Here is a 27,164-nt window from a genome sequence, read left to right on the forward strand (position 1 = left end):
CAATTTATTTGATCTGCTTCACTTATTGTTTGTCTTTTGTTGTCTGTTCAGTTTGTGTTTTGTTTGTAGAAGTAAAAGCAACAACTTTTGGTTTGTATTTTGCTTGTTATTATGACTGTTGTGAGTTACGGATGGCCGAAAAAAACTAAACAATAAGTAAATAAAAAATAACAATAAAAGGATCACCTTCAGACATATAACAAAATCAGATGAAAATACACTGCAAGAGCAAAACTTGTAACTTCTCTTTGACACATTCAAAAAAATAACAAACTACCATCATATTTGGTTCATCTTTTTCTCGGAGCTTTGACAATTTAATAAAGTATTTGTCTTTCTTCAACCGTGTGCTGTAATCATTTGTATTCCTGCGGGTTTTTCAGAGGAAATCTGTAACACTTACGGACTTTTATTTTGAAGCTAAGCAAACAATCTGCACCGGAAGCTGTAGTCTTCACTGCGGCTAACTTTCCCTTTCGACCAAGACAGCGGCTAGCAGAAACGTGTGTTAGCAGAGTGTCTTTGTTGTGTTCATAAACAGGTAAAATGTGTAAAGTCCAGGTGCTGAGAGCGTTGGTGGAGCAGCGACTAACTGCGGCTGCTGAAGAGATATTTGGGCTGTTTGAAAGAACGATAGCAGAGTACGAGGAGGAACTGTGTCGTTCAAAAGAGGACAACGAGCGACAACGGGAACTACTGGACGCTATTTTCAAGCCTCAGCTTCGATTACACAGAGCAGGTTAGTTCATTAAACCTTCAGTTGATCTTTATCTCCTTCCTGTGCTCTCTTCTCTCAGCAACAGCACGACAGGAAGTATTTCAATAAACATTTGTTCATAAGATCTATTGCAATCTTTGCTCTTTAACAGGCCTCCTCCAAACCCACCAGACTCCATGTAAATAATCACTACTTTTATCATCGTAAAACACACTGTAGTCAAAGTAGACATAAAAACAATAATACTAAGAAAAGCCGTCTTAGTTCGTCTTTCCACTGTTCTAACAATCAGGACTCTGGTTCGGATTAAATTAACCCTTAATTCACCGATTTACATGTGAAAATATGGTGGTTCTATACTCGCTAAAAGTACAGATTATTTACATGGAGTCTGGTGGGTTTGGTGATGGGGATTTCTGGGCTGTTTTATAGATAATCAAAGGTTCTTATTGAATAGGTATTTCCTTAGGACTGTATAGGTGATTGAAAAAACTCTTAAATGATGTTCATTCATAGTTTTGATGCCTTCAGTGATAATCTACAATGTAAATAGTCATGAAAATAAAGAAAACGCATTGAATGAGAAGGTGGTTCCAAACTTTTGGCCTGTACTGTACCTTTGCTTATTCTGGCCAAAATCTTTCATTTTCATTCATTGGTCCACAGAACTTGTTCCCACAATGCATCAGGCTTGTCAATATGTTCATTTGCAAACTTCAAATGCTGATTTTTCTTCTGATGACTCTTCCATGAAAACCATGTTTGTACAAGCATCTCTTTACAGCGGAATGTTGTAGCACAACTCCATTGTCTGCCAGGTCTTTCTTGATGGATTGTGCAGTCAAACATGAGTTTTGACTTGCTTTTCTCACAATCCTGTGACCTGTTCTGTCCGATATTTGTCTTGGTCTTCCCGATCTTGCTTTAACTTCCACTGTTCCTGATGACGGCCATTTCTTAATTACATTCCGAGCAGAGGATATTGGCATCTGAAAACGCTTTTCTATCTTCTTATAACCTTCTCCTGCTTTGTGAGCGTCAACTATTTTCAGTTTCAGTTTTCTAGACAACTGCTTAGAAGAACCCATGGTGCTGATTGTTGTGGCAAGGCCAGATGAGTCTGGGCATTTAAAACCTTAAGATTGACATCACCTGGTCTTTCCAGACGATGATTGAGAACAATCCAAGACACCGTCAGGTCTCAGCTTCCGAACCCCACTGTACATGGGTACCTCATTTGGGATTGCGACTGATGTCCGGAAAAAATATTGCGTAATAACTCAACAAAAACATCATTCAATTTTAGAAATATGTATTAAACAACAACACCAGTACAAACAATGTACATATGACGATATTTAAACAGTCAACACAAGACGCCACAGTAAGTGCAGAATGTGTGGCGTGTGGCTGGGTTGGCTCAGGGTAGAGCAGGCACACACATACCGAGAGGTTTATGCCTCGACGCAGAGGTTCGAAACAGACCTGTGACATTATCCTGCATGTTTTCCCCTTCTCTCTATACTTGCATTCTACAAGGAAAGAGGCCTTAGGGACATAAGGAAAAATAGGGCTGATTGGGAAACTTTTCCAGGGTTTAAAGCAGGTACTGCATCAGACAGGTTAGGCTCCGCTCTGTTCTGCGTCTCTGTGCCAATCAGTGCCTCCTACTCCGAGGCTAACTGTGATTAACCTTGTTCAGTGTGCCGATGTGCTGCAATAGCAGCAATCGGCGCAATGACTATTCTTGCCCATACTTATTATTAGGCTGAATCCCATTTCTCCATCTTACCCCTACCCCTTGTCTGTCTGTCGATTGTGTGGGTTTTGACAACAGTGTCATATGCATTTATATATTCATATATTTTATAGTTATTTTATGTTCACTTTGGTGGTGCAGAGGCAGATGTTCTTATCTGTGTAGTACTTAAGTCTGTTTGCAATACATATTTGTAAACACATGTATCATGTACATATGGATATGGATCAGCTGCTGTGTCCTCCTGCGTGATACAGGACGGTATATGTAAAGCACATAGCGATGTATCATAGACCGTTTATATATATATATATATATATATATATATACTATGCAATGTATACAGTCCATTCTAGGCAGAGAAATGCGGGACTGTTAACGGTTAACGTTAGCATTGCAAGCTAGCAAGTTTCAGTTAGGAACATGGTTGCAAGAATGTATGCACAGGACTGTATAGACCACAAATCAAGACTGTCGTAACTTTTAAATCAATTATTTAAGCCAAAAATACTTACATTTATGTGTCTCTCTGGTCAATGCGGCAGCCATTGTTGCCTGTTGCACAATGTATATCGCTACCCCTCGGTTTCAAGTTGGCTCCCGTCCGCACTCCCGTCTTTCACTGTCTATGGTTCCTAGGGCCATACACCCCTTACCCCTCGATCACAAAAAGAAATGGGACACCATTGGGTTCCGCGTGAACGCGCCAATACGAGGAGAAGGGGTAAGGGGTATGGGTAAGACAGAGAAATGAGATTCAGCCTTATTCTTCCACCAGGTTTTTGTCCCGCTACTAGTCCCAGAGCGTTGCCAACACGCCCACACACATCGAAACGTGTACAATGATCGGGAATGGTGTGCTATGACTTTTCTAAGAGATTTGCCGCGTGGTTTTCACGAAATTGTAAGAATTTCTCATAGACTTGAATAAGAAATGTTCGGGAAATCGCTCAACATCGCTCAAAACGCCCCCTCTTTCGGACCGTGCTGTATCGCCATACTTTAACGTAGAAACATGATTAAAAGTTCAAACTGAAGACAAGACTCATCACCACAAGCCTGTAAACATAGAGGCCTCAATGAAGAGAAGGGACTGCATGCAGCGCTTGGAGCACTTTAAAATCTATATCATACAGTCAATGTTTAAAACTCACTGACAAAAGTAGTAGCGTTTGCGATGCAGTCGGCTCGTAAAATTAAATGAGAATCAAAGTTTACAGCTTGCGTGGCAAGTTCTCATTGTAGTTCCAGTGAGACAACCTGTAGGGGGGCCGAAGAGGGGAAAGTTGCATAGTATTATGGTGTTTTGTGGCGAAAGGAAAAGTCCCGGCCCCGACGGTATTGGATGCCGTATTTTAAAGAACTGTGCCGAACAGCTGGCAGACATTTTTTGTTTTATTTACAAAAATGTCTTTACATCTCTACACTGTTCCTCGCCTTTGGAAAGACTCAATTATTGTTCCAATCACTAAAAAAAAGGCTCCAGAGTCTCTTAATGACTTTAGGCCTGTGGCACTCACGTCTAGGGCTGGGCGATATATCGATATAAAAAATACATCAATATATTTTTTAATGAGATATGGAATTAGACCATATCGCATATATCGATATAGTTTAAATTTACGCTGTGATCCTCCAAGCAAGCTACTGCCCTGGCGCTCTCTGCACTGCTCCCCACGCCCCCGCCCCTCCTCTTTCATACACAGAGGGGGGAGGGGCAGGAACAGACACTCTTTAACAAACATGGAGGAAGCAACGATGTCTGCGGAGCGTACGGAGGATGAATCGGTTAGTAAAAGAATAAGCAGTGGCTCAGTAAATTGGAGATGGTTCGGATTCAAAGAATCAGATGAGCAACAAATGCACGTTATATGTAAGGAGTGCCATAAACAAATTACAGCCAGGGGTCGAAGCACTACAAATCTTTTTCACCACCTAAAACAGTGACACAAAATGCAATACGAAGTGTGTGTGAAACTGCGCGCTGCAGAAGCCCCAGCCGCAAGCCATCGACAACCCCAAAAAGCTCCAGCCCCGAAACAAAGTTCACTGCAAACTTCATTTACCCGGCGTGTGCCTTATGAAAAGAAAAGTGACAAGCGGTGTACTATAACTAAAGCCGTGTCCTATCACATCGCTAAAGATATGGCCCCTATTGCAATTGTGGAACAAGTCGGATTAAAGAAGCTACTGAAAATGATGGACCCGAGATATGAGCTTCCCAGTCGCAACTACTTTGCACGAGAAGCACTGCCACTAACGTACACTGAAGTCAGGCAGAGCCTTGCTGACCGGCTCGCTAACGTCACTCATTTTGCGTTGACCAGCGATATGTGGTCGAGCAGGACATGTGAGTCTTACATGTGCGTGACAGTTCACTTCATTCAAGAGGGGAGATGAAATGGGAGATGAAAACAGCGTGTCTTCAAACAAGTTATTTCCCCAGGATCACACCGGTGAGCATATCAAAAAGGTACTCCTGTTGTATACAGTATTTATGTTTTACATTTTATTTTATTTAAACAGCTGAGCTTTTATTTATGAAGCAGGTGAAGAAACTTGTTAATTATTTATTCATTGATTTTGCAACTGTTCAATGAAATTGCTGGTTTCAATAAAACTACTTTTGACATGCCATATTTGGCTTTGACTTTGACTAAACATTTGCGGAAAAAATATCGGGATATATATCGTATATCGATATTCATCCTAAATATATCGGGATATGACTTTTGGTCCATATCGCCCAGCCCTACTCACGTCCCTCACTATGAAGACGTTAGAGAAGCTCGTGAAGGGTGAACTTTTGAACTCTGTCCAGGATCTACTGGATCCGTTTCAATTTGGCTACAGACCAAACCGGGGGAGTGGAAGATGCAGCATGTTTTTAACTTGATCCATACCCATCTTGAGAGTGCTAAGAGCTTTGTGCGGCTGCTTTTTATTGACTTTTTTTCAGCTTTTAATTGCATCCAAGCACACATTTTAGCGGGGATTTTAAAGAGTACTTTTAATATCGATCCTTGTCTTATCTCTTGATTGATGAACTTTTTAACTAACGGGTCTCAACGCGTGAGAGTGAATAGCATTTTATCTGATGTCCTCTTTTCCTCCACTGGTTCCCCCCAGGGCGGCGTCCTCTCAGCGATTTTAATTATTTTATATACAAATGCATGCCAAAGCCAGCACACCAGGCGTCATATCATTAAGTTTGCTGACAACTCGGTAATAGTGTCGCTGCTGACACACAACGCCCCCGAGCATGGCGCTATTTTAAATGATTTTACAGAGTGGTGCAAGTCGACTTTTATTAACATTAACGTGGCAAAAACTAAAGAAATGCTAATCGATTTTAGAAAGAACCCCCCCCCCCCCCCCACCCTCTCTTCTACTCTCATTAATAATCAAGCTATAGAAATGGTGAAGCAATACAAATACCTTGGTATTATAATCAATGACATACTCACCTTCGAGCCACAAGATTACGCTGTCTGTAAGAAATCACATCAACGCATGTTTTTTATCGTAAACTTCACAATTTAAATGTCAAAAATACTTTTATGAGTGTGTTTTATTGTTGTTGTTTTATTGAATCTATTCTTTCTTTTGCCTTTTGTGAGTTGGTTTGGGTCCCTCACGCTTAAAAACAAGAACAGGCTGCAATAAATAGTTAAAGTGTGTGGCAAGATTTTTTTTAATTTTTGGAGCCCACTAGATGGCGCTCTATGTTCAACAAAGGAAATTGAATTGCAATGCCTTTCTTTCTTAAAACCAAGAGCACCATCTAGTGGGCTCAGAAAATAAAGATACTGGTTCACAAAGCTTCAATTGGCCGTCACTACATACTATCTATACATAGTTTTTAAACATGAGTTCCCCAAGCCTGCCTATGGTCCCCCAGTAACTAGAAACGGCGATAGATGTGAACCGAGCCCTGGGTACCCTGCTCTGCCTTTGAGAAAATGATAGCTCAGATAGTCCAATCTGGAATTTTTGCCCCTTTATAGGTCATAAGGCTCATTGTGCTCATTGTGGGACTGGCTCTAGTGGCTGTAATTCTGCCACAAGGCTGAATTTTGGGAAAGAGACTTCAGATACAGTATTAGGGGACCACTAAGGTCTATATAAAAGAGACTTCAGATACAGTATTAAGGGACCACTAAGGTCTATATAAAAGAGACTTCAGATACAGTATTAGGGGACCACTAAGGTCTATAGAAAAGAGACTTCAGATACAGTATTAGGGGACCACTAAGGTCTATATAAAAGAGACTTCAGATACAGTATTAAGGGACCACTAAGGTCTATATAAAAGAGACTTCAGATACAGTATTAGGGGACCACTAAGGTCTATAGAAAAGAGACTTCAGATACAGTATTAGGGGACCACTAAAGTCTATATAAAAGAGACTTCAGATACAGTATTAGGGGACCACTAAGGTCTATATAAAAGAGACTTCAGATACTGTATTAGGGGACAACTAAGGCCTATGTATAAAGTAGACTTCAGATACTGTATTAGGGGAGCACTAATATATAAAAAGCATCCAAAGAGCACCATGGGACCTTTAATTACCGATTGTGCCACTTTGTGCTCAACAGCGCAATTGCATTATTTCAGCACGAGTGCCCTAACACCAGACAACAGCCTTTCCAACAGTTTTCCAAGTCTGAAAAGGAAGACTAGTAGTATAGATGTAACCTAACTGACTGAATAAACAGCATTTATTTCTAACAATCACAATCCAAGTAATAAGATACAGTTCCACAACATTTCTCTGTATGTGTATCCTGCAGATGTTGTGCAGCGGTTGGTGGTTAAAGAAGAGGTTCCCCCTGAGCAGCAGCAGTGTAGGTCCAGTGTGGACCAGTGGGAGCCAGACCCCCCCCTACACATTAAAGAGGAACAGGAGGAACTGTGGAGCAGTCAGGAGGGAGAGCAGCTTCAAGGGCTGGAGGAGGCTGATATCACCAAGTTCCCATTCACTCATGTCCCTGTGAAGAGTGAAGATGATGAAGAGGAAGCTCATTCCTCACAGCTTCATCAAAGACAAACTCAACACATGGAAACAGAAGCTGATGGAGAGGACTGTGGAGGACCAGAACCAGCCAAGAACTTTGCTGATTGGAAGGAGACCAGAGAACCTCAGTCAACTTTAAACTCTCTGAAATATAATTCAAGACGTAACAAAAGATTCAGCTGCTCGGAATGTGGGAAAAGATATCGCTTCAAGTCACATCTGAAGAAACACATGAGATTCCACACAGGAAAGAAGCCTTTTAGCTGCTCTGAGTGTGGTAGAGCTTTCAAGGAACGTGGAACTCTGAAGAAACACATGATGACTCATTCTGGAGAAAAACCTTTCAGCTGCTCAGTCTGTAAGAAATATTTTACACAGAGTGGACATTTACAAACACACATGAGAATACACACAGGAGAGAGGCCTTTTAGCTGCTCTGAGTGTGGTAGAGCTTTCTCTGATAGCGGAAACCTGAAGAAACACATGATGACTCACACAGGACAAAAACCTTTCAGCTGCAGTGTTTGTAATAACTCTTTTACACAGAGTGGAAGTTTACAGAAACACATGAAAATCCACACAGGAGAGAAGCCTTTTAGCTGCTCTGAGTGTGGTAAAGCTTTCAGTGAAAGGGGAACTCTGAAGAAACACATGATGACTCATTCTGGTGAAAAACCTTTCAGATGCTCAGTCTGTAAGAAATATTTTACACAGAGTGGAAGTTTACAGAAACACATGAGAATCCACACAGGAGAGAAGCCTTTTAGCTGCTCTGAGTGTGGTAGAGCTTTCACTGAACGTGGACACTTGAAGAGACACATAATGACTCATTCTGGAGAAAACCATTACAGCTGCTCAGTCTGTAAGAAATATTTTACACTGAGGGGAAATTTACGGACACACATGGCCAAAGTCCACAAAAGAGAGAAAAAATTCTGTTGCAATGTTTGTAAGAAAAGATTTGCACGGCGTTCTGATATCAAAAGACATAAATGTGTTGGTCCGATGGAAACAGGAGCTGATGGAGAGGACTGTGGAGGACCAGAACCAGCCAGGAACTCACATCCACTTTAACAACCAGAGACTGAAGACCAGACTGGAGACTCTTCTGATCCTGAGACTGGTGAGATGGTTTAATGTGTATGCCTTTTAAGTCCAAGCATAACTTCTCAAGTATCAAACAAAAATCTTTACATATTAACACCTTGATAGAAGACATTATATTGTGTGGTAGGAAAAAGTACATTCTTATTTAAGATATTTTATTAGATATTGTTCTGTCTTGTAATCCTATAATCAAGAAATCAGACAAATTTAACCACCCCATAGTTTATAGGGCCCACACATATATTCACTTCTTAAGTAACAAATGTTTAGCAAGATTCATTATTAATCATGTATCAATGTGTGTGTGTATATATATATATATATATATATATATATATACTCACACACACACACACACACACACAGTGGGGTTCGAAATTTTGGGCACTCAAGTAAGAATTTGTATTAATGTGCATAAAGAAGCCAAGAAAGGATGGAAAAAATCTCCAAAAGGCATCAAATGATGGATTAGACATTTGTATTATATGTCACAAAAGTTAGATTTAATTGTAATCATTTACACTTTCAAAATAACAAAACAAAAACATGGCGTTTGCAAACGCTTGGAAACGCTTCTTGTAGCCAGCCAAGAGTCTTTCCATTCTTGTTTGAGGTATCTTCGCCCATTCGTCCTCCCAAAAGTCTTCCAGTTCTTTGAGATTTCTGAGCTGTTTGTCACGCACTGCTCTTTTAAGGTCTATCCATAGAGTTTCAATTATGTTGAGGTCAGGAGATTGTGAAGGCCATAGCAAAACCTTCAGTTTACGCCTCGTGATGTAATCCACTGTGGATTTTAAGGTGTGTTTAGGATCATTATCTATCTGTAGAAGCCATCCTCTCTTTAATTCAGCTTTTTCACAGATGGCATCAAGTTAGCGGCCAAAATTTGCTGAAATTTTATGGAATCTATTTTTCCTTCTACTCGTGAAATGTTCCCTGGGCTACAATACAACCCCAAAGCATGATTGATTCCCCCCCCCCCCCCATGCTTAACAGTTGAACAGAGGTTCTTTTCATTAAATTCTGGGCCCTTTCTTCTCCAAATGTACCTTTGCTCATTCCGGCCAAAAAGTTCTATTTTAACCTCATTGGTCCACAGAGCTTGTTCCCACAATGCATCAGGCTTGTCTATATGTTCATTTGCAAACTTCAAACACTGATTTTTGTGGTGAGGACGTAGAAGAAGTTTTCTTCTGATGACTCTTCCATGAAGACCATGTTTGTACAAGTATCTCTTTACAGTGGAATGGTGTACTACAACTCCAGTGTCTGCCAGGTCTTTCTGGATGGATCGTGCAGTCAAACGTGGGTTTGGACTCCTGATGACGGCTATTTCTTAATTACATTGTCCAAATACTGCCCAAACTTTTGCAGACACCATTTTTTTGTTTTCTGTTATTTTGAAGGTGTAAATGATCGAAATAAAATCTAACTTTTTGTGACATATGATACGAATGTCTAATCTGTCATTTGATGCCTTTTGGACAATTTTCCATCTTTTTTTGGCTTCTTTATGCACAATAATACAAATTTTTACCTAGGGTGCCCAAACTTTCAAACCGTGTGCGTGTGCGTGTGCGTGTGTGTGTGTGTGTGTGTGTGTGTGTGTGTGTGTGTGTGTGTGTGTGTGTGTGTGTGTGTGTGTGTGTGTGTGTGTGTGTGTGAGAGGTGGATAGATTAGCCAAAAATTGTACTCAAGTAAAAGTACTGTTACTTCAGAATAATTTGACAAAAGTAAAAGTAGTCATCCAAATAATTACTTGAGTAAGAGTAAAAAAAAATAGTGCTTGATGAAAAAAACTACTCAAGTAGTGAGTAACGTCTGATTTATTTCTTAACACAAGCATCAATCAGACAGACAAAAATACAAAATAATCATCTTTAGGCAACTTATAGTTCATCCAATCAATAAAATAAATTTTAAAAAAATGATTAATTACAAAATAGCTTAAGTGAGAGACTTGTCACATCAAATTTGGATGGATACTGCATGTGCAAAACATACTATATGTAACCTAAAAGACAAAGATTCACCTTTCCACAGCAAAAACTAAAACTACCGCTACGTTTCCTCAAGTTAGATCAGTGGTTCCCAAACTTTTTCAGCTCAAGACCCAAAAGAGAAATTTGGTGTCTCCTCGGGACCCGAATTTACAAAAATGCACCATGAATCATTTTAACATCTACATTTTTAAACTGTGGACAAAAGACGGAACAAACCATGAATTTAAATGTATATGAAGTATATTAATTCCATTATAAAAGTAAACAAAAACAGAAAAGGTCTCTATTCTCCTTTCTGTGTCTCACCCCTTTCTCAACTCATGTTCTTATCCTCTCCTAGGATAAGAGAAGAGAGAGAAAAAACCCCAAAGCATCTGACCTGCACAGACAAGTGTAGCAAATAACAATGCTCATTCACATAAGATTGATATGCATTTTTTTGGTGCATTGGCTTGTAATGTGTGCAATACTCAACTGCTACTACTACTATTATTATTATTATTATTATTATTATTATTATTATTATTGTTATTATTATTAATAATACTTTTCACAATTGCAACACTTTAACCCTCTGAGCCCGAGACACTCGCCCACGAGTAAAAAAGTACCTCTGATTCATAGTTTAATAACTTTTGAACCATACAAGGGATTTACTTACTTTCGGTTTCGTTTGAATCCTGACGATTTCATCTTTACGGCGGTCTTTTCCCTGTCTTTCTAGCCTCTACAGGGGATTTTCTATCCAGCCTGGAACTTCCAGTCTCTTTGGGCTTTAAATCCATACTGTTATATCCAAGATTGGTCCACTTTATGTCCATAATTCATCGCGTTTTGGCTCATTTCTGCCGCTGAATCGTTCGTCTAATCTCTGGTCTCTCGCTCTGTGTCTGTACTGTCTACTTATCAGGAAGTTCATGCCCATATATGGGAGATAAAGTCACCCCTCTTGTATGGAAGGCCAGAGGGGACAAAAATGCCTATAGACTCTATGGAAGGCCAAATGTTGCACTATTTAGACACATATTTGCTTGTATAACATTGCTGTGGGTGTAATATCAATAAATATGACATTATTATGTTATTATTGGCATAAGTAAATGTCATAAGAGCAAAACGTCTTGACTTTTTGGGAAAAAATGCATGTATTTTGTCAACTGTATAAGTTATAATGATTATTTCTTCACAGTGACTCTATCCACAGTGAAGTGTTTCAGAGGTTTTACTTATATGTCTGTGATATCAATACATATCTGGAAGATTCATTTATTTATTAATTATTTATCTTAAAGGCCCTACAACCATTTTTAACATTCAAGTGACCTCACTGCAACCCAAATATTCTAATAGCCCAGTTTGTCCTAAAAAAAATGATGTTCATATCTTGACTGTAGACAACAGGGTTGATGTTTTACAAGCTTTTATAGAAAATAAATCCAGACGGAAATTAAACTGTAAAAATGGCCTCAGGGCCCTGAGGGTTAATTATGTTATTTATGTAAATACTGTATCATAATATTCCTTTAACTATGTAAATATCCACACTCCTTATATTTGTGCAACTGTAACACAGAGTTTCCCTTCGGGGATCAATAAAGTATTTCTGATTCTGATTCTGATTTGACATTGAGTTAGATGTTGAGTTTTTGAATGCTCACATGTCCGTTTGTTTTGGTCGACACAGAAGACGCCGCATAATGTAGCTGCTGTTTCGCACTTTTTCTATAAAGGTAACCATGCTTTCACTATGAGGCCGGGGGGGGGGGGGGCTGTGATTCTGACATCTTTGTTTTGCTACGACTGTAAGGCTAACCTGTCCCGCCGCTGAGATCAAGTATGGTCACATGACTGCACAACAACGTTTGATTGGTGAAACACAGTCACGTGGTAGAGCCTTCAGCGGAAGACTCTCTCTCTCTGCCAAAATAAAACATTAAAATGAGATGCACGCTGGGAGAAAAAACAATGACGCGTAGAATACCAAAATATAGAAACATTCAGCTGCTGAGTGTTGGAAAAGAGTCTGAAGAGACACATGAGAACTCACACAGGAGAAAAAAGACTAGAGGGCATTAGAGATGGTCTTCTCAAAGCCCAGGTACATTAAATGTCCAAAGTCGGGTACAAATTTTGTCAAAAGGGAGGTTAGAAAATAAGATATCTTAATGCACTTTTCCTGGGGCTCTTGTAAAGTCTAACATCCGATGTCTTGAATGTCATTTTGTCATGTCTTAAAAAGGTTTTACCCTCGTTCATTTGCAGAAACGCTAGCCCCAGAAAACAAAAGTATCAAGTCCTAGCCTTCAAAGTGGACCTCTAGAGCAGAATTCTGCCTTCTGAATGTAAGTTTGTTGGGTTGTAGTTCTTTCTGGGGTATAATGGTGTTGGTACACGGTGATAAAACTACAAATTCTGTGATAAATGCAATACCTGTCGGCATAATACGTCTGCACCTCCTCAGAGTTTAAGGTTTGGCTAGGGCCAGGCCTGCGTGAGGAGAAAATGTACTGTTAATAATGTAGGCTAATTAAAAACTGTTGTTGGACGCACTGGAGGACAGAGGGACAAAGTAAGCACGCCTCTCTGACCGGTACCGGGGCGTTAGCGGTAAAACTGAGCGGAGGATGTGGGAATGTGTCGCTGTGTGTCGGAGCCTGGCTGGCCGCTCTGTGCCTTCAGACAAAGCTCAAGCTAACAGGCTAACGGCTTATTAGCTAGCCAACATCTGCAAAGATTGGATCTGTGAGCTCATTAATCTGCTGCGGTGTGCGTCTTAAAACAACCGTCTGACTTCCTCGGCCTCTTTTTGTTAGTATTTCCCATCCTCCCGAGTCACCACAAAAATTCCTTCACGTATCCACATGTACCGTGTGTAGTCTTGTGCGTTTTGTTGTTATGTATTGTACTCTGTCTTGCTGTAATGCTGATTCTGATGTTTCTGATGCATCTGAAGTGAAGAGTGTGCATGCGCTAACGTGCAAGCTGCCTGTTGCCGTGCTCCGTCTCTGTCTTCTTACTACTGGTGCTACTGTGACACAGAGTTTCCCTTTGGGGATCAATAAAGTATTTCTGAATCTGAATCAAATTTCCCTCTATCTATCTATCTATCTATCTATCTATCTATCTATCTATCTATCTATCTATCAGAGCTGCAAGTAAACGCTGAACTGAGCTGTGTGTTTCAGGGACTGCACAAATCTACATATTTATCATGCTATTTAAACAGCTTCCATCTTGTATATATTCAAATATTGTTCTTATATTTTATTCCAATTATTTCATGTATATTGTATGTATGTATGTATATTGTATCCTAGTATTTAATTTAGGACATAATTTTATTATAATTTTAATTTTTGACTTGAGCTGCAGATCATCTTGCCATTGCTGTCTCACTGAACGGCCTAATAACGTGAGAATGAAATGCATTCCTTCAGAATGAGATATTCATCCTTTGACACCTGTTGTGTTCTTTTCAAAGAATGAGTGCTCAAGGTCCTTATTTCACAAAATTATTATTAAAGTTACAGATTGGAAGGTTAATATGTAGTAAGTATTTATGAAATGAAATGTCCAAATTAAGCATGCAAAAACCTGTCCTTTTTATGACTCAAATGTATACTATCCCAAAATGTGTTTATGGTTTAACTGTTTACAAGCGAACAGATTCTACATAGATCTAGCTCTCCAAGTTCACCAGATTGATGCAATAAACTTACAACAACACTTACAAACAACAAAATCACATGAAATTACACTGCAAGAGCAAAACTTGTGTCTACTGTTTGACACATAAAAAAAAAACTACCATCATATTTGGTTCATTGTTTTGTCGGAGCTCTGACAATGTAATAAAGTATTTGTCTTTCTTCAAAATTGTGTTTTAATCATTTATATTCCTGCGTGTTTTCAGAGGAAATCTGTAACATTTACGGACTTTTATTTTGAAGCTCAGCAACCAATCTGCACCGGAAGCTGTAATCTTCACTGCGACTAACTTCCCCTTTCGACCAAGACAGCGGCTAGCAGAAACGTGTGTTAGCAGACCGTCTTTGTTGTGTTGAGAAGGAGGTAAAATGTGTAAAGTCCAGATGCTGAGAGCGTTGGTGGAGCAGCGACTAACTGCGGCTGCTGAAGAGATATTTGGGCTGTTTGAAAGAACGATAGCAGAGTACGAGGCGGAACTTTGTCGTTCAAAAGAAGAGAACGTGCGCCAACGGGAACAGTTGGACGCTATTTTCAAGCCTCAGCTTCGGTTGCACAGAGCAGGTTAGTTCATTAAACCTTCAGTTTATCTTTCTATCCTTCCTGTGATCTCTTCTCTCAGCAAAAGTACGACAGGAAGTATTTCAATAAACATTTGTTCATAAGATCTATTGCAATCTTTGCTCTTAAACAGGCCTCCGCCGAACCCACCAGACTCCATGTAAATAATCACTACTTTTTTCATCGTAAAACACACTGCATTCAAAGTGGACATAAACACAGTAAAACTATCAAAAGCCGTCTTAGTTAGTTTTTCCACTGTTCTAACAATCAGGGCTCTGGTTCGAGTGAAATTAACCCTTCATTCACCGATTTACATGTGGAAATATCCTGGCTCTATACTCGCTAAAAGTACAGATTATTTACATGGAGTTTGGTGATGGGGATTTCGGGGCTGTTTTCTAGATAATCAAAAGTTCTTATTGAATAGGTATTCTCCTAGGACTGTATAGGTGATTGAGAAGACTTTTAAATGCTGATGGTGTTGGTTCACTGAACATCTGATGTGGTGTGCACATTTAAACACGGGATCTAGTGCTGTTCCAAGGTTTTATTATTAAGGCAGGGAAAAGGTTTACCCTGGTTGCAGGTGAGTAATGGATTGATGGATGGATTATTCTGTATCAGTAATGCATCCACAGTCTGCACTGCATCCACGATATGTACTTGGGTTGTTCCTCTTAAATTCAAATAGTTTGGTTTCCTCTTAAATATAAATATACTGGTTTTGCCCACCATCCTATACACTCGCCCTGCAATATCACTCCTTCCTTTGTTCTGCCTGGTTTTTTTGGAGGGAAAATGTGTGTCTGATGCCTGAAGGGTGGAGTTATATAAGCTTGGAAAAGGGTGTGGTTTTAGTGCTGATTGACAGTCCATAATTGAGGCAGGTCAAGGGGAAACTTGATATTTAACGGCTATTAAAAAAGCTAAGGGTGGCTACTTTGAAGCTACTACTTTTTTTGTTCCACAGAACTTGTTCCCACAATGCATCAGGCTTGTCTATATGTTCATTTGCAAGTTTCAAACGCTGATTGTTCTTCTGGTGACTCTTCCATGAAGACCATGTTTGTACAATTATCTCTTTACAGTGGAATGATGTAGCACAACTCCAGTGTCTCTAGGTCTTTCTGGATGGATCGTGCAGTCAAACGTGGGTTTGGACCTGCCATTTCTTAATTGCATTCCAAACAGAGGATATTGGCATCTGAAAACGCTTTGCTATCTTCTTATAGCCTTCTCCTGCTTTGTGAGCGTCAACTATTTTCAGTTATCTAGACCAGGGGTTCCCAAAACTTTCAGCCCACGACCCCCAAAGTAACGGTGCAAGTGACTTGCGACCCCCTCCCCCCCCCACTATAAACGTATATAAACATTTTGGGCAACCGCGCACGCACTATTGGCGTAACCAAACACGAGCATATTGACAACCCAAAATGAATGTCGCAATGACCTCAGGGGTCAGAGTGGTCAAAGAAAATCAAAAGAGCTGTTCCCTTTTTACTTATTTGCTTGGTTTTATTTTAAATTTTGCCACTAGTTTTATCTTGTGTTAAAATCATGGCTAACATATGCTATTTCTAATCGTTTTTAAATGTTTATTTTATTTCTGTAAATCAACTTCCAACCCCCCCCTCTCTGGCTCGCGACTCCCACTTTTGGAATCACTGATCTAGACAACTGCTTAGAAGAAGCCATGGTGCTGATTGCTGGGGCAATTTCAGATGAGTATGGGCATTTAAAATCTTTTGACATCACCTGGTCTTTCCAGACGATTGAGAACAATCCAAGACACCGTCAGGTCTCAGCTTTCAAACCCCACTGTACATGGGTACCTCATTTGGGATTGCGGCCGATGTCCGGGAAAAGTATTGCATAATAACTCAACAAAAACATCATTCAATTTTTGAAATATGTTTTAAACAATAACAACAGTACAAACAATGTACATGTTATGATATTTAAACAGTCAACACAAGACGCCGCAGTAAGTGCAGAATGTGTGGCTGGGTTGGCTCAGGGTAGAGCAGGCACACACATACTGAGAGGTTTACGCCTCGACGCAGAGGTTCAGAGTTTGAATCCGACCTGTGACAATTTCCTGCATGTTTTCCCCCTCTCTCTCCCCTTTCTCAACCTGGCTGTCCTATCAAATTAAAGGCGGAAAAGCCCCAAAATATTGAAGAATGTGGGGAAAAAAACACAAGGAGAGAAACCTAAAGTAGACAGACATATCCTATTTATCTGGTACAAACGTGGTGTTCTGTGTTGGCCCGAGTTGCAGTTCTCATGCCTCTATATTGTTTCTGTTTAGAGTATGTATATATTAGTGTGTGTGTGTGTGTGTTTTTTGTTTTGGATGTGTAAGCACAGTGTGAGTAACAATGCTCCAAAGAAAAATTCCTCGTATGTGTCCTCATACCTGGAGAATAAAGCTGATTCTGATGCTGGCTGAGTTGGCCGTGTTGTGCTCGCTTGGTTGCCTGCTGGCTGCGTTGCCGGGCGAGTTGCCATACCGGCTGCGTTGCCGTGTTGTGCTGGCTTTGTTGCCGGCCAAGTTGTATACTGGCTGCGTTGCCGTGTTATGCTGAAAAGGCAAGGCAAGGCAGCTTTATTTGTATAGCACATTTAAGCAACAGGGCAATTCAAAGTGCTTTACACAAAATCAGACAAACAGTTTAAAATCATAAGCATTAAAAACCGATAAAACACATGAATAGACAGTTTAAAACAAAATAGAAACATTAGGAAAACACAAGAATAAAAGTTACACTGCAGCATAAGCATATAAAACACATGAATAGACAGTTTAAAACAAAATAGAAACATTAGGACACATAAAACACAAGAATAAAAGTTACAGTGCAGCATAAGAAATTTAACACATCTACTGTTCCCCGCTTGGGGAAATTATGTCACTCAGTTCTGTCCCTGACAGAAGGAAAATATCAAAGATATTTTTACTTTTAGCTTTTATCTGGCTGTGAAAGGTGACTGACTGTGAGGGCCGAAGCCTACTGGAGCTGTGCTTACCCCCTGTGATGGTACTGGGATGAGGCATGGGCAGTAGAGATCTGTGGCATATGGACTGGTTGCCTTTGAATAGGACTCTGAGGTATTAGTGGAGATAAAGGAGGCTGAATTGCAGGCACATGCACATGAGCTGATAAGGTTGAAGGTAACAGACCTGAGTGTTCCTGCAGTTGAAGCCCTAGATTGTCTTGCATAGGAGGTTGAAGCAGGTCTGGTATGCTTGCATTCTACAAGGAAAGAGGCCTTAGGGACATAAGGAAAAATGGGGCTGATTGGGAAGCAGGTACTGCATCAGACAGGTTAGGCTCCGCCTGTTCGCGTCTCTGTGCCCAATCAGTGGCTCCTGCTCCAAGTCTAAGGCTGAATCCCATTCCTTCCCCTTTCCCCTACCCCTTGGGGCCCCTTACCCCTACCCCTTGGCCCCTTTAACCAAGGGGTTTGGGAAAGGGGGGAAAACATACCCTATGAATTGGGACACCACTTGGTGACATCACCATACAGTATTGACACAAACTTCCAAGATGCCGTTTGGGCTGTGATTGTGTGGGTTTGGACAACGTGTGTGTTAATATTTTATAGTTATTTTAGGTTCACTTTGGTAGTGCAGAGTACTTATCTGTGTAGTACTTAGGTCTGTTTGCAATACAAATGTGGTATACACATGCATCATGTGTACATATACATACTATACACCCTGTATACATGGTGTGTTGTATATCTGTTTCAGTTATCATCGTTTTGAATGTCATTGATGTTCACCAAAACATTTTGTTGACAAAAATCTGTCTTTATTGGTGATAAATTGAACATAAAAGGCAAAAACGTTACATAAAATAATGTTACAGAACCATTGTCAACTATTAGAACCATAACTAACATGTCGCACACAATAAAAGGCACTCATATGTGTAAAACTAAAAAAATACACACAAGACCACAAACAAACTACACACACACTACACTGTTGTAACTACAGCTGCTCTGATATTCCAGACCAGTCTGGAGCCTTTTGGCCAGTAACCCCCCCCCCCCCTCACATATCATCAGTGTCCCATATCAAAACCAACAACAATATAACAAGTGCATGAACAATGAACAGGAATTAATTACAGATTATTACAATAATAGTAGGCTACCAATGCAATAATGAATGGGTACAACATGAACATATGAATTAGGAAACGTCTGCTCGTTTTCAGCCCCAACCTGGATCAGCTGCTGTGTCCTCCTGTGTGAGACAGGGCGGTATATGTTAAGCACGTAGCGATGTATCATAGACCGTTAATATATATCTAGCTATACAATCTATGCGATCTATACAGTCCATTCAAGGCAGAAATATGTGGGACTGTTCAACGTTAGCGTTAGCGATTAGCGTTAGCATTGCAAGCTAGCGATTTTTAAAAAGTTTCAGTTAGGAACATGGTTGCAAGTATACATGTACAGGACTGCATAGACCACAAAACAAGACTGTCGTAACTTTTTAATCAATTATGTAAGCCGAAAGTACTTACATTCATGTGTCTCTCTGGTCGATGCAGCAGCCACACACTGCCTGTGTGTTTTCTAGTGAGGTCGCGTCCACACTAGGTCCCAAGGGCTATACAGCCCTTGATCTATGCCCTACCCCTAGCTCGTAATACGTATTGGACCGGCACTAGGTGCCGCGTGAACGCGCAAAAGCTAGGGGAAGGGGGAAGGGGAAGGAATGGGATTCAGCCTAACTGTGAGTAGCCTTGTTGTTCATACTGTTCAACTCTTCCGACTAATTTTTTAACCATAGCCTTTAATTTTGATACCTGCTGTCTTAATAGAACTGTCTCTGAAGTTGCTGAAGAAACATGTTCTTCACACTCTGTTAAAGGTCTGGATGGCCTGCCATAGGACTCGGTTGGTAGTCTTGTAGCTATGTTGGAGGCTCACTCTCTCTGTATGACCTTCTTCCTCCTCCAAGGTGTCCCTCTTCACCAGCTGAAATGGCTTCTGGGTCCATACTCCTACATGGTTGTTCTTCTTCTTGAAGGACCATGAAAAACAAAATGACCTGTACCAAACATAGTTTCTTTTTTTTTTTTGGCATCTATAGCACATTGCGCATCACCACAAGCCTGTAAACATAGAGGCCTCAATGAAGCGAAGGGAGAGCACGCAGCATTTGTGAGCAAAACTATGTTATACAGTCTGTTTGAAACTCACTGACAAAAGTAGTAGCGTTTGTGATGCTGTCGGCTCGTAAAATTAAATGAGAATCAAAGTTAACAGCTTGCGGGGCTGTAGTTCCAAGGAGACAACCTGTAGGGGGGCCGAAGAGGGAAAAGTTGCATAGTATTATGGCGTTTTTCCACTGCGTGGTATCTACTCGACTGTTACCAGCAGTGAAAAAACGCCATTAGTGATGGCCAAACAAAGCTTCGTGAACCAGTGTCTTTTATTTTCCCAGCCCACTAGATGGCGCTCTCTGTTCAACAAAGGAAATTGAATTGCAATGCCTTTCTTTCTTAAAACCAAAAGCACCATCTAGTGGGCTCAGAAAATAAAGACACTGGTTCACAAAGCTTCATTTGGCCATCACTACATACTATGCAGACATAGTTTTTTAACCCTTGTGTTGTCCTTGGGTCAAATTGACCCCTTTCACAGTGTTTTATATCGGAAATATGGATTTCTTTCTACCAAATTGCCCAAAAATAACATGGATGATTCCTTACAACATTTTTCAGGTGACATTAATGATTACTTTCATTGAATTTTTGAGGTGTTTTAATAATCTTATAGCATTTGAATTCTTTTTTTTTTAATGGTTTCAAAACAGTATCTGGACTCAACTTTGACATGTACCCATCTGTGATCCACTCAACATCCTCTAATCCAAAATAATTCATAATGTCTGCCTTTTTAACAAAAACGTAAGTATAATTGGATATAAATGAGCTTTATTGACCGTGAATTCCAAGAATAAGTGTGAAATCTATCGTTCAACCAGCTCAGGTTTTTTTATACCATGGAAAAAGTGATAAAGAAATCAGAAAAAATGGCAAAAACATTGGAAAAGCACAAAATTTTGGCCTGGAAGGACAAGTTCATGGTTAACGGGAAGACAACATAAGGGTTAACATGAGTTCCCCCAGCCTGCCTATGGTCCCCCAGTAACTAGAAACGGCGATAGGTATGAACCGAGCCCTGGGTACCCTGCTCTGCCTTTGAGAAAATTAAAGGCTACATTTTGGGAACAAGACTTCAGATACAGTATTAGGGGACAGCTAAGGTCTATATAAAAGAGACTTCACATACAGTATTAGGGGACAACTAAGGCCTATATATAAAAAAGACTTCAGATACAGTATTAGGGGAGCACTAATATATAAAAAGCATCCAAAGAGCACCGTGGGACCTTTAATTACCAATTGTGCCACTTTGTGCTCAACAGCGCAGTTGCATTATTTCAGCACAAGTGCCCTAACACCAGACAGCAGCCTTTCCAACAGTTTTCCAAGTCTGAAAAGGAAGACTAGTAGTATAGATGTAACCTAACTGACTGAACAAACAGTATTCCTTTTTAACAATCACAATCCAAGTAATAAGATACAGTTCCACAACATTTCTCTGTATGTGTTTCCTGCAGATGTTCAGCAGCTGTCGGTGGTTAAAGAAGAGGTTCCCCCTGAGCAGCAGGAGTGTAGGTCCAGTGTGGACCAGCAGAAGCCAGAGCCCCCCCCACACATTAAAGAGGAACAGGAGGAACTGTGGAGCAGTCAGGAGGGAGAGCAGCTTCAAGCGCTGGAGGAGGCTGATATCACCAAGTTCCCATTCACTCCTGTCCCTGTGAAGAGGGAAGATGATGAAGAGGAAGCTCAGACCTCACAGCTTCATCAAAGACAAACTCAACACATGGAAACAGAAGCTGAGGGAGAGGACTGTGGAGGACCAGAACCAGCCAGGAACTTGCATCCATGTTTGCAACCAGAGACTGAAGACCAGACTGGAGACTCTTCTGATCCTGAGACTGATGACAATGCTGATTTGAAGGAGACCAGAGAACCTCAGTCAGCTTTAAACTCTCTGAAACATGATTTGAGATGTAAGAAAACATTCAGCTGCTCAGAATGTGGTAAAAGATTTGGCTTCAAGTCACATCTGAAGACACACATGATAATCCACACAGGAGAAAAACCCTTTAGCTGCTCTGACAGTGGAACCCTGAAGAAACACATGAGATCTCACACTGGACAAAAACCGTTCAGCTGCAGTGTTTGTAATAAATCTTTTACACGTAGTGGGAGTTTACAGAATCACATGAGAATCCACACCAGAGAAAAACTTTTCAGCTGCTCAGTCTGTAACAAATCTTTTATACAGAGAGGGCATTTACAACTACACATGAGAATCCACACAGGAGAGAGGCCTTTTAGCTGCTCTGAGTGTGGTAAAGCTTTCACTGAACGTGGAACTCTGAAGAAACACGTGATGACTCATTCTGGAGAAAAACCTTTCAGCTGCTCAGTCTGTAAGAAATCTTTTACACAGAGGGGAAGTTTACGGGCACACATGAGAATCCACACAGGAGAGAAGCCTTTTAGCTGCTCTGAGTGTGGTAGAGCCTTCATTGAACGTGGACACCTGAAGAACCACATGAGGACTCATTCTGGAGAAAAACCTTTTGGCTGCTCAGTCTGTAAGAAATCTTTTAAACAGAGGGGAAGTTTACGGGCACACATTGCCACAGTCCACAAAGGAGAGAAATTCAGTTGCAATGTTTGTAAGAAAAGATTTGCTCGGCGTTCTGTCAAAAGACATAAATGTGTTGGTCCGATGGAAACAGAAGCTAATGGAGAGGACTGTGGAGAACCAGAACCAGCCAGGAACTCACATACAACCAGAGACTGAAGACCAGACTGGAGACTCTTCTGAACCTGAGACTGATGACTTAGATTGTGCCTTTCAAGTCCAAGCAAAACTTCTCAAGTACCAAACAAAACTCTTTATGTAATGTGTTGCAGCAAAAAGTACACTCTTATTTTAAATATTGTATTAGATATTGATAGATTGATTGGATAAGATAGTTGGACTTCTCGTGCTACTGAAATCTATCTCATGGTGACTGCTCATTTTATTGAGTGGGAAACCTGTATGAGCAGCACACAAGCACCCACCTAGCTGAGAAGCTACAGGAGGTCATAGCCAGATGGCAAAGGTATGCCAGCCGCACTAAATAGCAATACTGTCTTATATCTTTTGTTGGCAAAGGCATTGCTATTTAGATTTTTTTGTCATTCTATGTAATTTGCACTTTCATCAATAAGAGATGCTGTATTTTCAGTTTTTTAGCTGATTGGCTTTTTTGTTTACAAGTTCCAGATTGAGCCTGGAGGTGATGTGTGGTACTTATTGTTTACTGTTCACATCTTACTTTACACACTTCAAGTTGTTGCAGCTAGCTCAGGGGATTGACTGTATGACACTAGGTGGTACAGCCTGAGACATGCACAATAAAAACTAAAAATTGCCTTCTGCGGTTTTGTTTTGCTTTTCCCTCCATTGTACCAACCGTGACTTCTGTGTACCGTTCCACCCCTGAGATACAGTGGTGTGAAAAAGTGTTTGCCCCCTTCCTCATTCCTGTTCCTTTGCATGTTTGTCACACTTAATTGTTTCGGAACATCAAACCAATTTAAACAATAGTCAAGGGACAACACAAGTAAACACAAAAAGCAATTTGTAAATGAAGGTGTTTATTTTAAAGGTGAAAAAAAATCCAAACCATCATGGCCCTGTGTGAAAAAGTGATTGCCCCTAGACCAAAACTGGGGTTTGGGGCCCCCTTAGCGCAACAACGCAACCAAGCGTTTGGGGGAAAAGTGCCCAAAGAGGCTTTTTCAGCGCCTGGGGAATTTTGGCCCCAACCCTTTTTTGCAGAAGGGGCCAATTCAGTTCCTTAGAGGGGTTTTTGAGAGAAAGGCCTTTTTTAAAGGGCATACCAAAAACATCCAATAGGGTTAGGCCGGACTTGGGGGGCCACTCCCAAAACTTCATTTTTTTTTTTTTCAGCCATTTTGGGGGTGGACTTGCTGGGTTGGGTTTGGTCAGTGTCTGCTTTCCGAAAACCCAAATTGTTTAAACGGGGGTTTCACGAAAAAGGTGGTCGGACATTCTCCTTAAAGGGTCTCTTGGGAGACAGCAGAATTAAAAGTTCCTTTTTTAAAGGAAAATCGTCAGGTCATGAAGGGAGCAAAACAGCCTTTTGAACCCCCACAACCACCCCCATATTTTACTGTTGGTATAAAGTTCTTTTAGAAAGCAGGGGGGCCTTCTCGCCAGAATACTTGGAACACAACTTCCCAAAAAGTTTCCCCTTTTTTTCATTTGGGCCACAGAAGGGTCCCCAAAAATCTTGGGGGTATCAAGATGGTTGTGGAGAAATTGAGACGGGGCTTTTATGTTCTTTTGTCCGCAGTGGGTTTCTCCTTGGAACTTGCCATGCAGGGGAAATTTTTGGGCCCGTCTTTTCCCGATGGGGGAAGCAAAGAAAAAAAGAAATTTAAAGAGGCAAATGGGGGGGAAGGATTTTTTGGGCGTGTTGTGGGGTCTTTTTTGGGCCTTTGGGTGAGTCGTCGCTGCGCTTTGGGGTAATTTTTGGGGGCCCGGGCCCCCCGGGAAGGTTCACCACTTTTCCCCGTCTTGCCCTTTGTTTAAAGGCTCTCACTGTGGTTTGTGGATTCCCAAAGCTTTGGAAATGGTTTAAAACCCTTTCCCGGAGTAGATCCAATTTGTTCTTTCTCAATTGTTCGGGAATTTTTTGGGTTCGGCCCTGAGGTTTTGCTTTTTAAGGGTTTCTGGTGGGGCCTTTTGTGTCAAGCAGCCCTATTTTAAATGATTTATGTTTTTGGGGAAAAGGTGTGTCAATAATAAAGGCCGGGGGTTTGGGTAGAGAAATGAATCAGGTGTGGACAACCACAGTTATGGGATGTTTTTTCAAGGGGGGCAATCACTTTTTCACACAGGGCCATGATGTTTTGGATTTTTTTTCACCTTTTAAATAAGAAACACCTTCATTTACAAATTGCATTTTGTGTTTACTTGTGTTGTCCTTGACTATTGTTTAAATTGGTTTGATGTTCCGAAACACTTAAGTGTGACAAACATGCAAAGGAACAGGAAATGAGGAAGGGGGCAAACACTTTTTCACACCACTGTAGATAGATAGATAGATAGATAGATAGATATTGTGTGTATATAAACTGTTAGTATAGTTTGCTGTTCAACTAATTTATGATCATAATATGAAAAAGGACAGTTAAAGAAACTAAAAAGACACAGTCACTTTAATTATCGACTTTGTCACTTTGTGTTCAACAGCACAGTTGCATTATTTCAGCAGACAAGAGTCCTAATGTCAGACAACAGCCTTTCCAACCGGCCTTTTCCCGGGCTGAAAAGGAAGACTAGTACTGAAAACACCAGTGAAACTTTTATTCAACTTTTCTCCTCCACACCCGCCCTCTGGGCTCTCAGTCACTAGGCGTGTAGATAATTCAAACTGTAAAATTCCAAATGTTATTGATGCCATTGCTCCCACTAAGGTCAAAGTTGTCTCTGGTAAGAAAAGATCTCCATGGAGAAATGTCCTACTGGTGAGAACTGAAAGAGTGTCGAAAAGCTGAATGAAGGTGGCAAAAAACAAATCTCCTGGTCCATTATAACACCTATAAAGAGAGACTTCGCATTTATAATTTGGAACTGAGGAATGCAAGAAGGTCCTTCTTCTCTGATATCTCTAGAAACAATAATAATTCAGGTGCTTAGTTTGCTACTGTCGAGAGGTTAACAAACCCTCCAGTACCAGTAGCATCTGAACGTTTATCTACCAAGGCCTGCAATGACTTGGCCTCCTTCTTCAAAGACAAAATTCAGAAGATTAGACAAACAGTCAGTGACTGTCAGACATTATACAACATCTGAAATCCTCCTCCTGTGAGGTGACCTGAGTTTTAACAGCCACATTAAGACAATTACAAAGTCAGCCTATTACCACCTTAAACTTAAGCTTCCTGTGCCTCAAAGAATTGATTTCAAAGTACTTTTGCTAGTTTATAAATCACTAAACGGTTTAGGGCCAAAATACATTTCTGATCTGCTACTACACTACCTCTCATCTGGGACAGGTCTACTGTTTGTCCCCAGAGTCGGAACTAAACAGGGGGAGGCAGCGTTCAGTTTCCATGCTCCATATATCTGGAACAAACTCCCAAAACTGTAGGTCCGCTGCAACTCTGTTCTTTTAAATTAAGACTGAAGACCTTTCTTTTTGATGCTGCCTTTTTTTTTTTTAAATTAGGTTAATTTCTTTAATGTTTAATTTCTTATACTGCATTGTAATTTTTATTCTTGTGTTTTAACCTGTTTCTATTTTTTAACTGATTTTGTGTAAAGCACTTTGAATTGCCCTGTTGCTGAAATGTGCTATACAGATAAAGCTGCCTTGCCTAGAGACGTAACCTAAGTAACTGACTGAACAAACAGTATTTCTTTATAACAATCAATATTTCTCTGTATGTCTATCCTGCAGATGTTGAGCAGCTGTCGGTGGTTAAAGAAGAGGTCCCCCTTGAGCAGCAGGCGTGTAGCTCCAGTGTGCCCCAGCAGGAGCAAGAGCCCCCCCTACACATTAAAGAGGAACAGGAGGAACTGTGTAGCAGTCAGGAGGGAGGGCAGCTTCAAGGGCTGGAGGAGGCTGATATCACCAAGTTCCCATTCACTCATGTCCCTGTGAAGAGTGAAGATGATGAAGAGGAAGGTCAGACCTCACAGCTTCATCAAAGACAAACTCATTCACAACACATGAAAACAGAAGCTGATGGAGAGGACTGTGGAGAACCAGAACCAGCCAGGAACTCACATCCACTTTTACAACCAGAGACTGAAGACCAGACTGGACACTCTTCTGATCCTGAGACTGATGACAGTGCTGATTGGAAGGAGACCAGAGAACCTCAGTCAGCTTTAAACTCTCTGAAACGTGATTCAAGATGTAAGAAAACATTCAGCTGCTCAGAATGTGGGAAAAGATTTGGCTTCAAGTCACATCTGAAGAGACACATGAAAATCCATGCAGGAGAAAAACCCTTTAGCTGCTCTGTCTGTAACAAATCTTTTATACAGAGAGGGCATTTACAACTACACATGAGAATCCACACAGGAGAGAAGCCTTTTAGCTGCTCTGAGTGTGGTAGAGCATTCATTGAAAGTGGACACCTGAAGA

The 27,164-nt window shown here is 40.7% G+C and overlaps 1 protein-coding gene and 1 long non-coding RNA gene across 2 annotated transcripts in view; one reads left to right on the plus strand and one right to left on the minus strand.

Annotated features, from left to right (window-relative positions):
* Nucleotides 1–22,502, minus strand: part of LOC116693119 (uncharacterized) — a 32,993-nt gene extending 10,491 nt beyond the window's left edge. The window contains exons 1-2 of the long non-coding RNA XR_004332852.1: nt 22,395–22,502; nt 8,175–8,258 (exon numbers count right to left, since the gene is read on the minus strand). This is a non-coding gene — a long non-coding RNA (uncharacterized LOC116693119). The remainder of the gene's footprint in view (nt 1–8,174; nt 8,259–22,394) is intronic.
* Nucleotides 407–26,991, plus strand: LOC116693109 (zinc finger protein 70). The gene is made up of 4 exons (XM_032521825.1): nt 407–739; nt 7,275–7,661; nt 21,531–23,099; nt 26,472–26,991. Exons 1-3 carry the CDS (start codon nt 547–549, stop codon nt 22,790–22,792), a joined length of 1,842 nt encoding a protein of 613 aa, XP_032377716.1. The 5' UTR covers nt 407–546; the 3' UTR covers nt 22,793–23,099; nt 26,472–26,991.
* The last annotated feature ends 173 nt before the right edge of the window (nt 26,992–27,164 follow it).

The sequence above is a fragment of the Etheostoma spectabile genome, chromosome 7 (genome assembly GCF_008692095.1).
Source record: "Etheostoma spectabile isolate EspeVRDwgs_2016 chromosome 7, UIUC_Espe_1.0, whole genome shotgun sequence".
Classification (NCBI taxonomy): domain Eukaryota; kingdom Metazoa; phylum Chordata; class Actinopteri; order Perciformes; family Percidae; genus Etheostoma; species Etheostoma spectabile.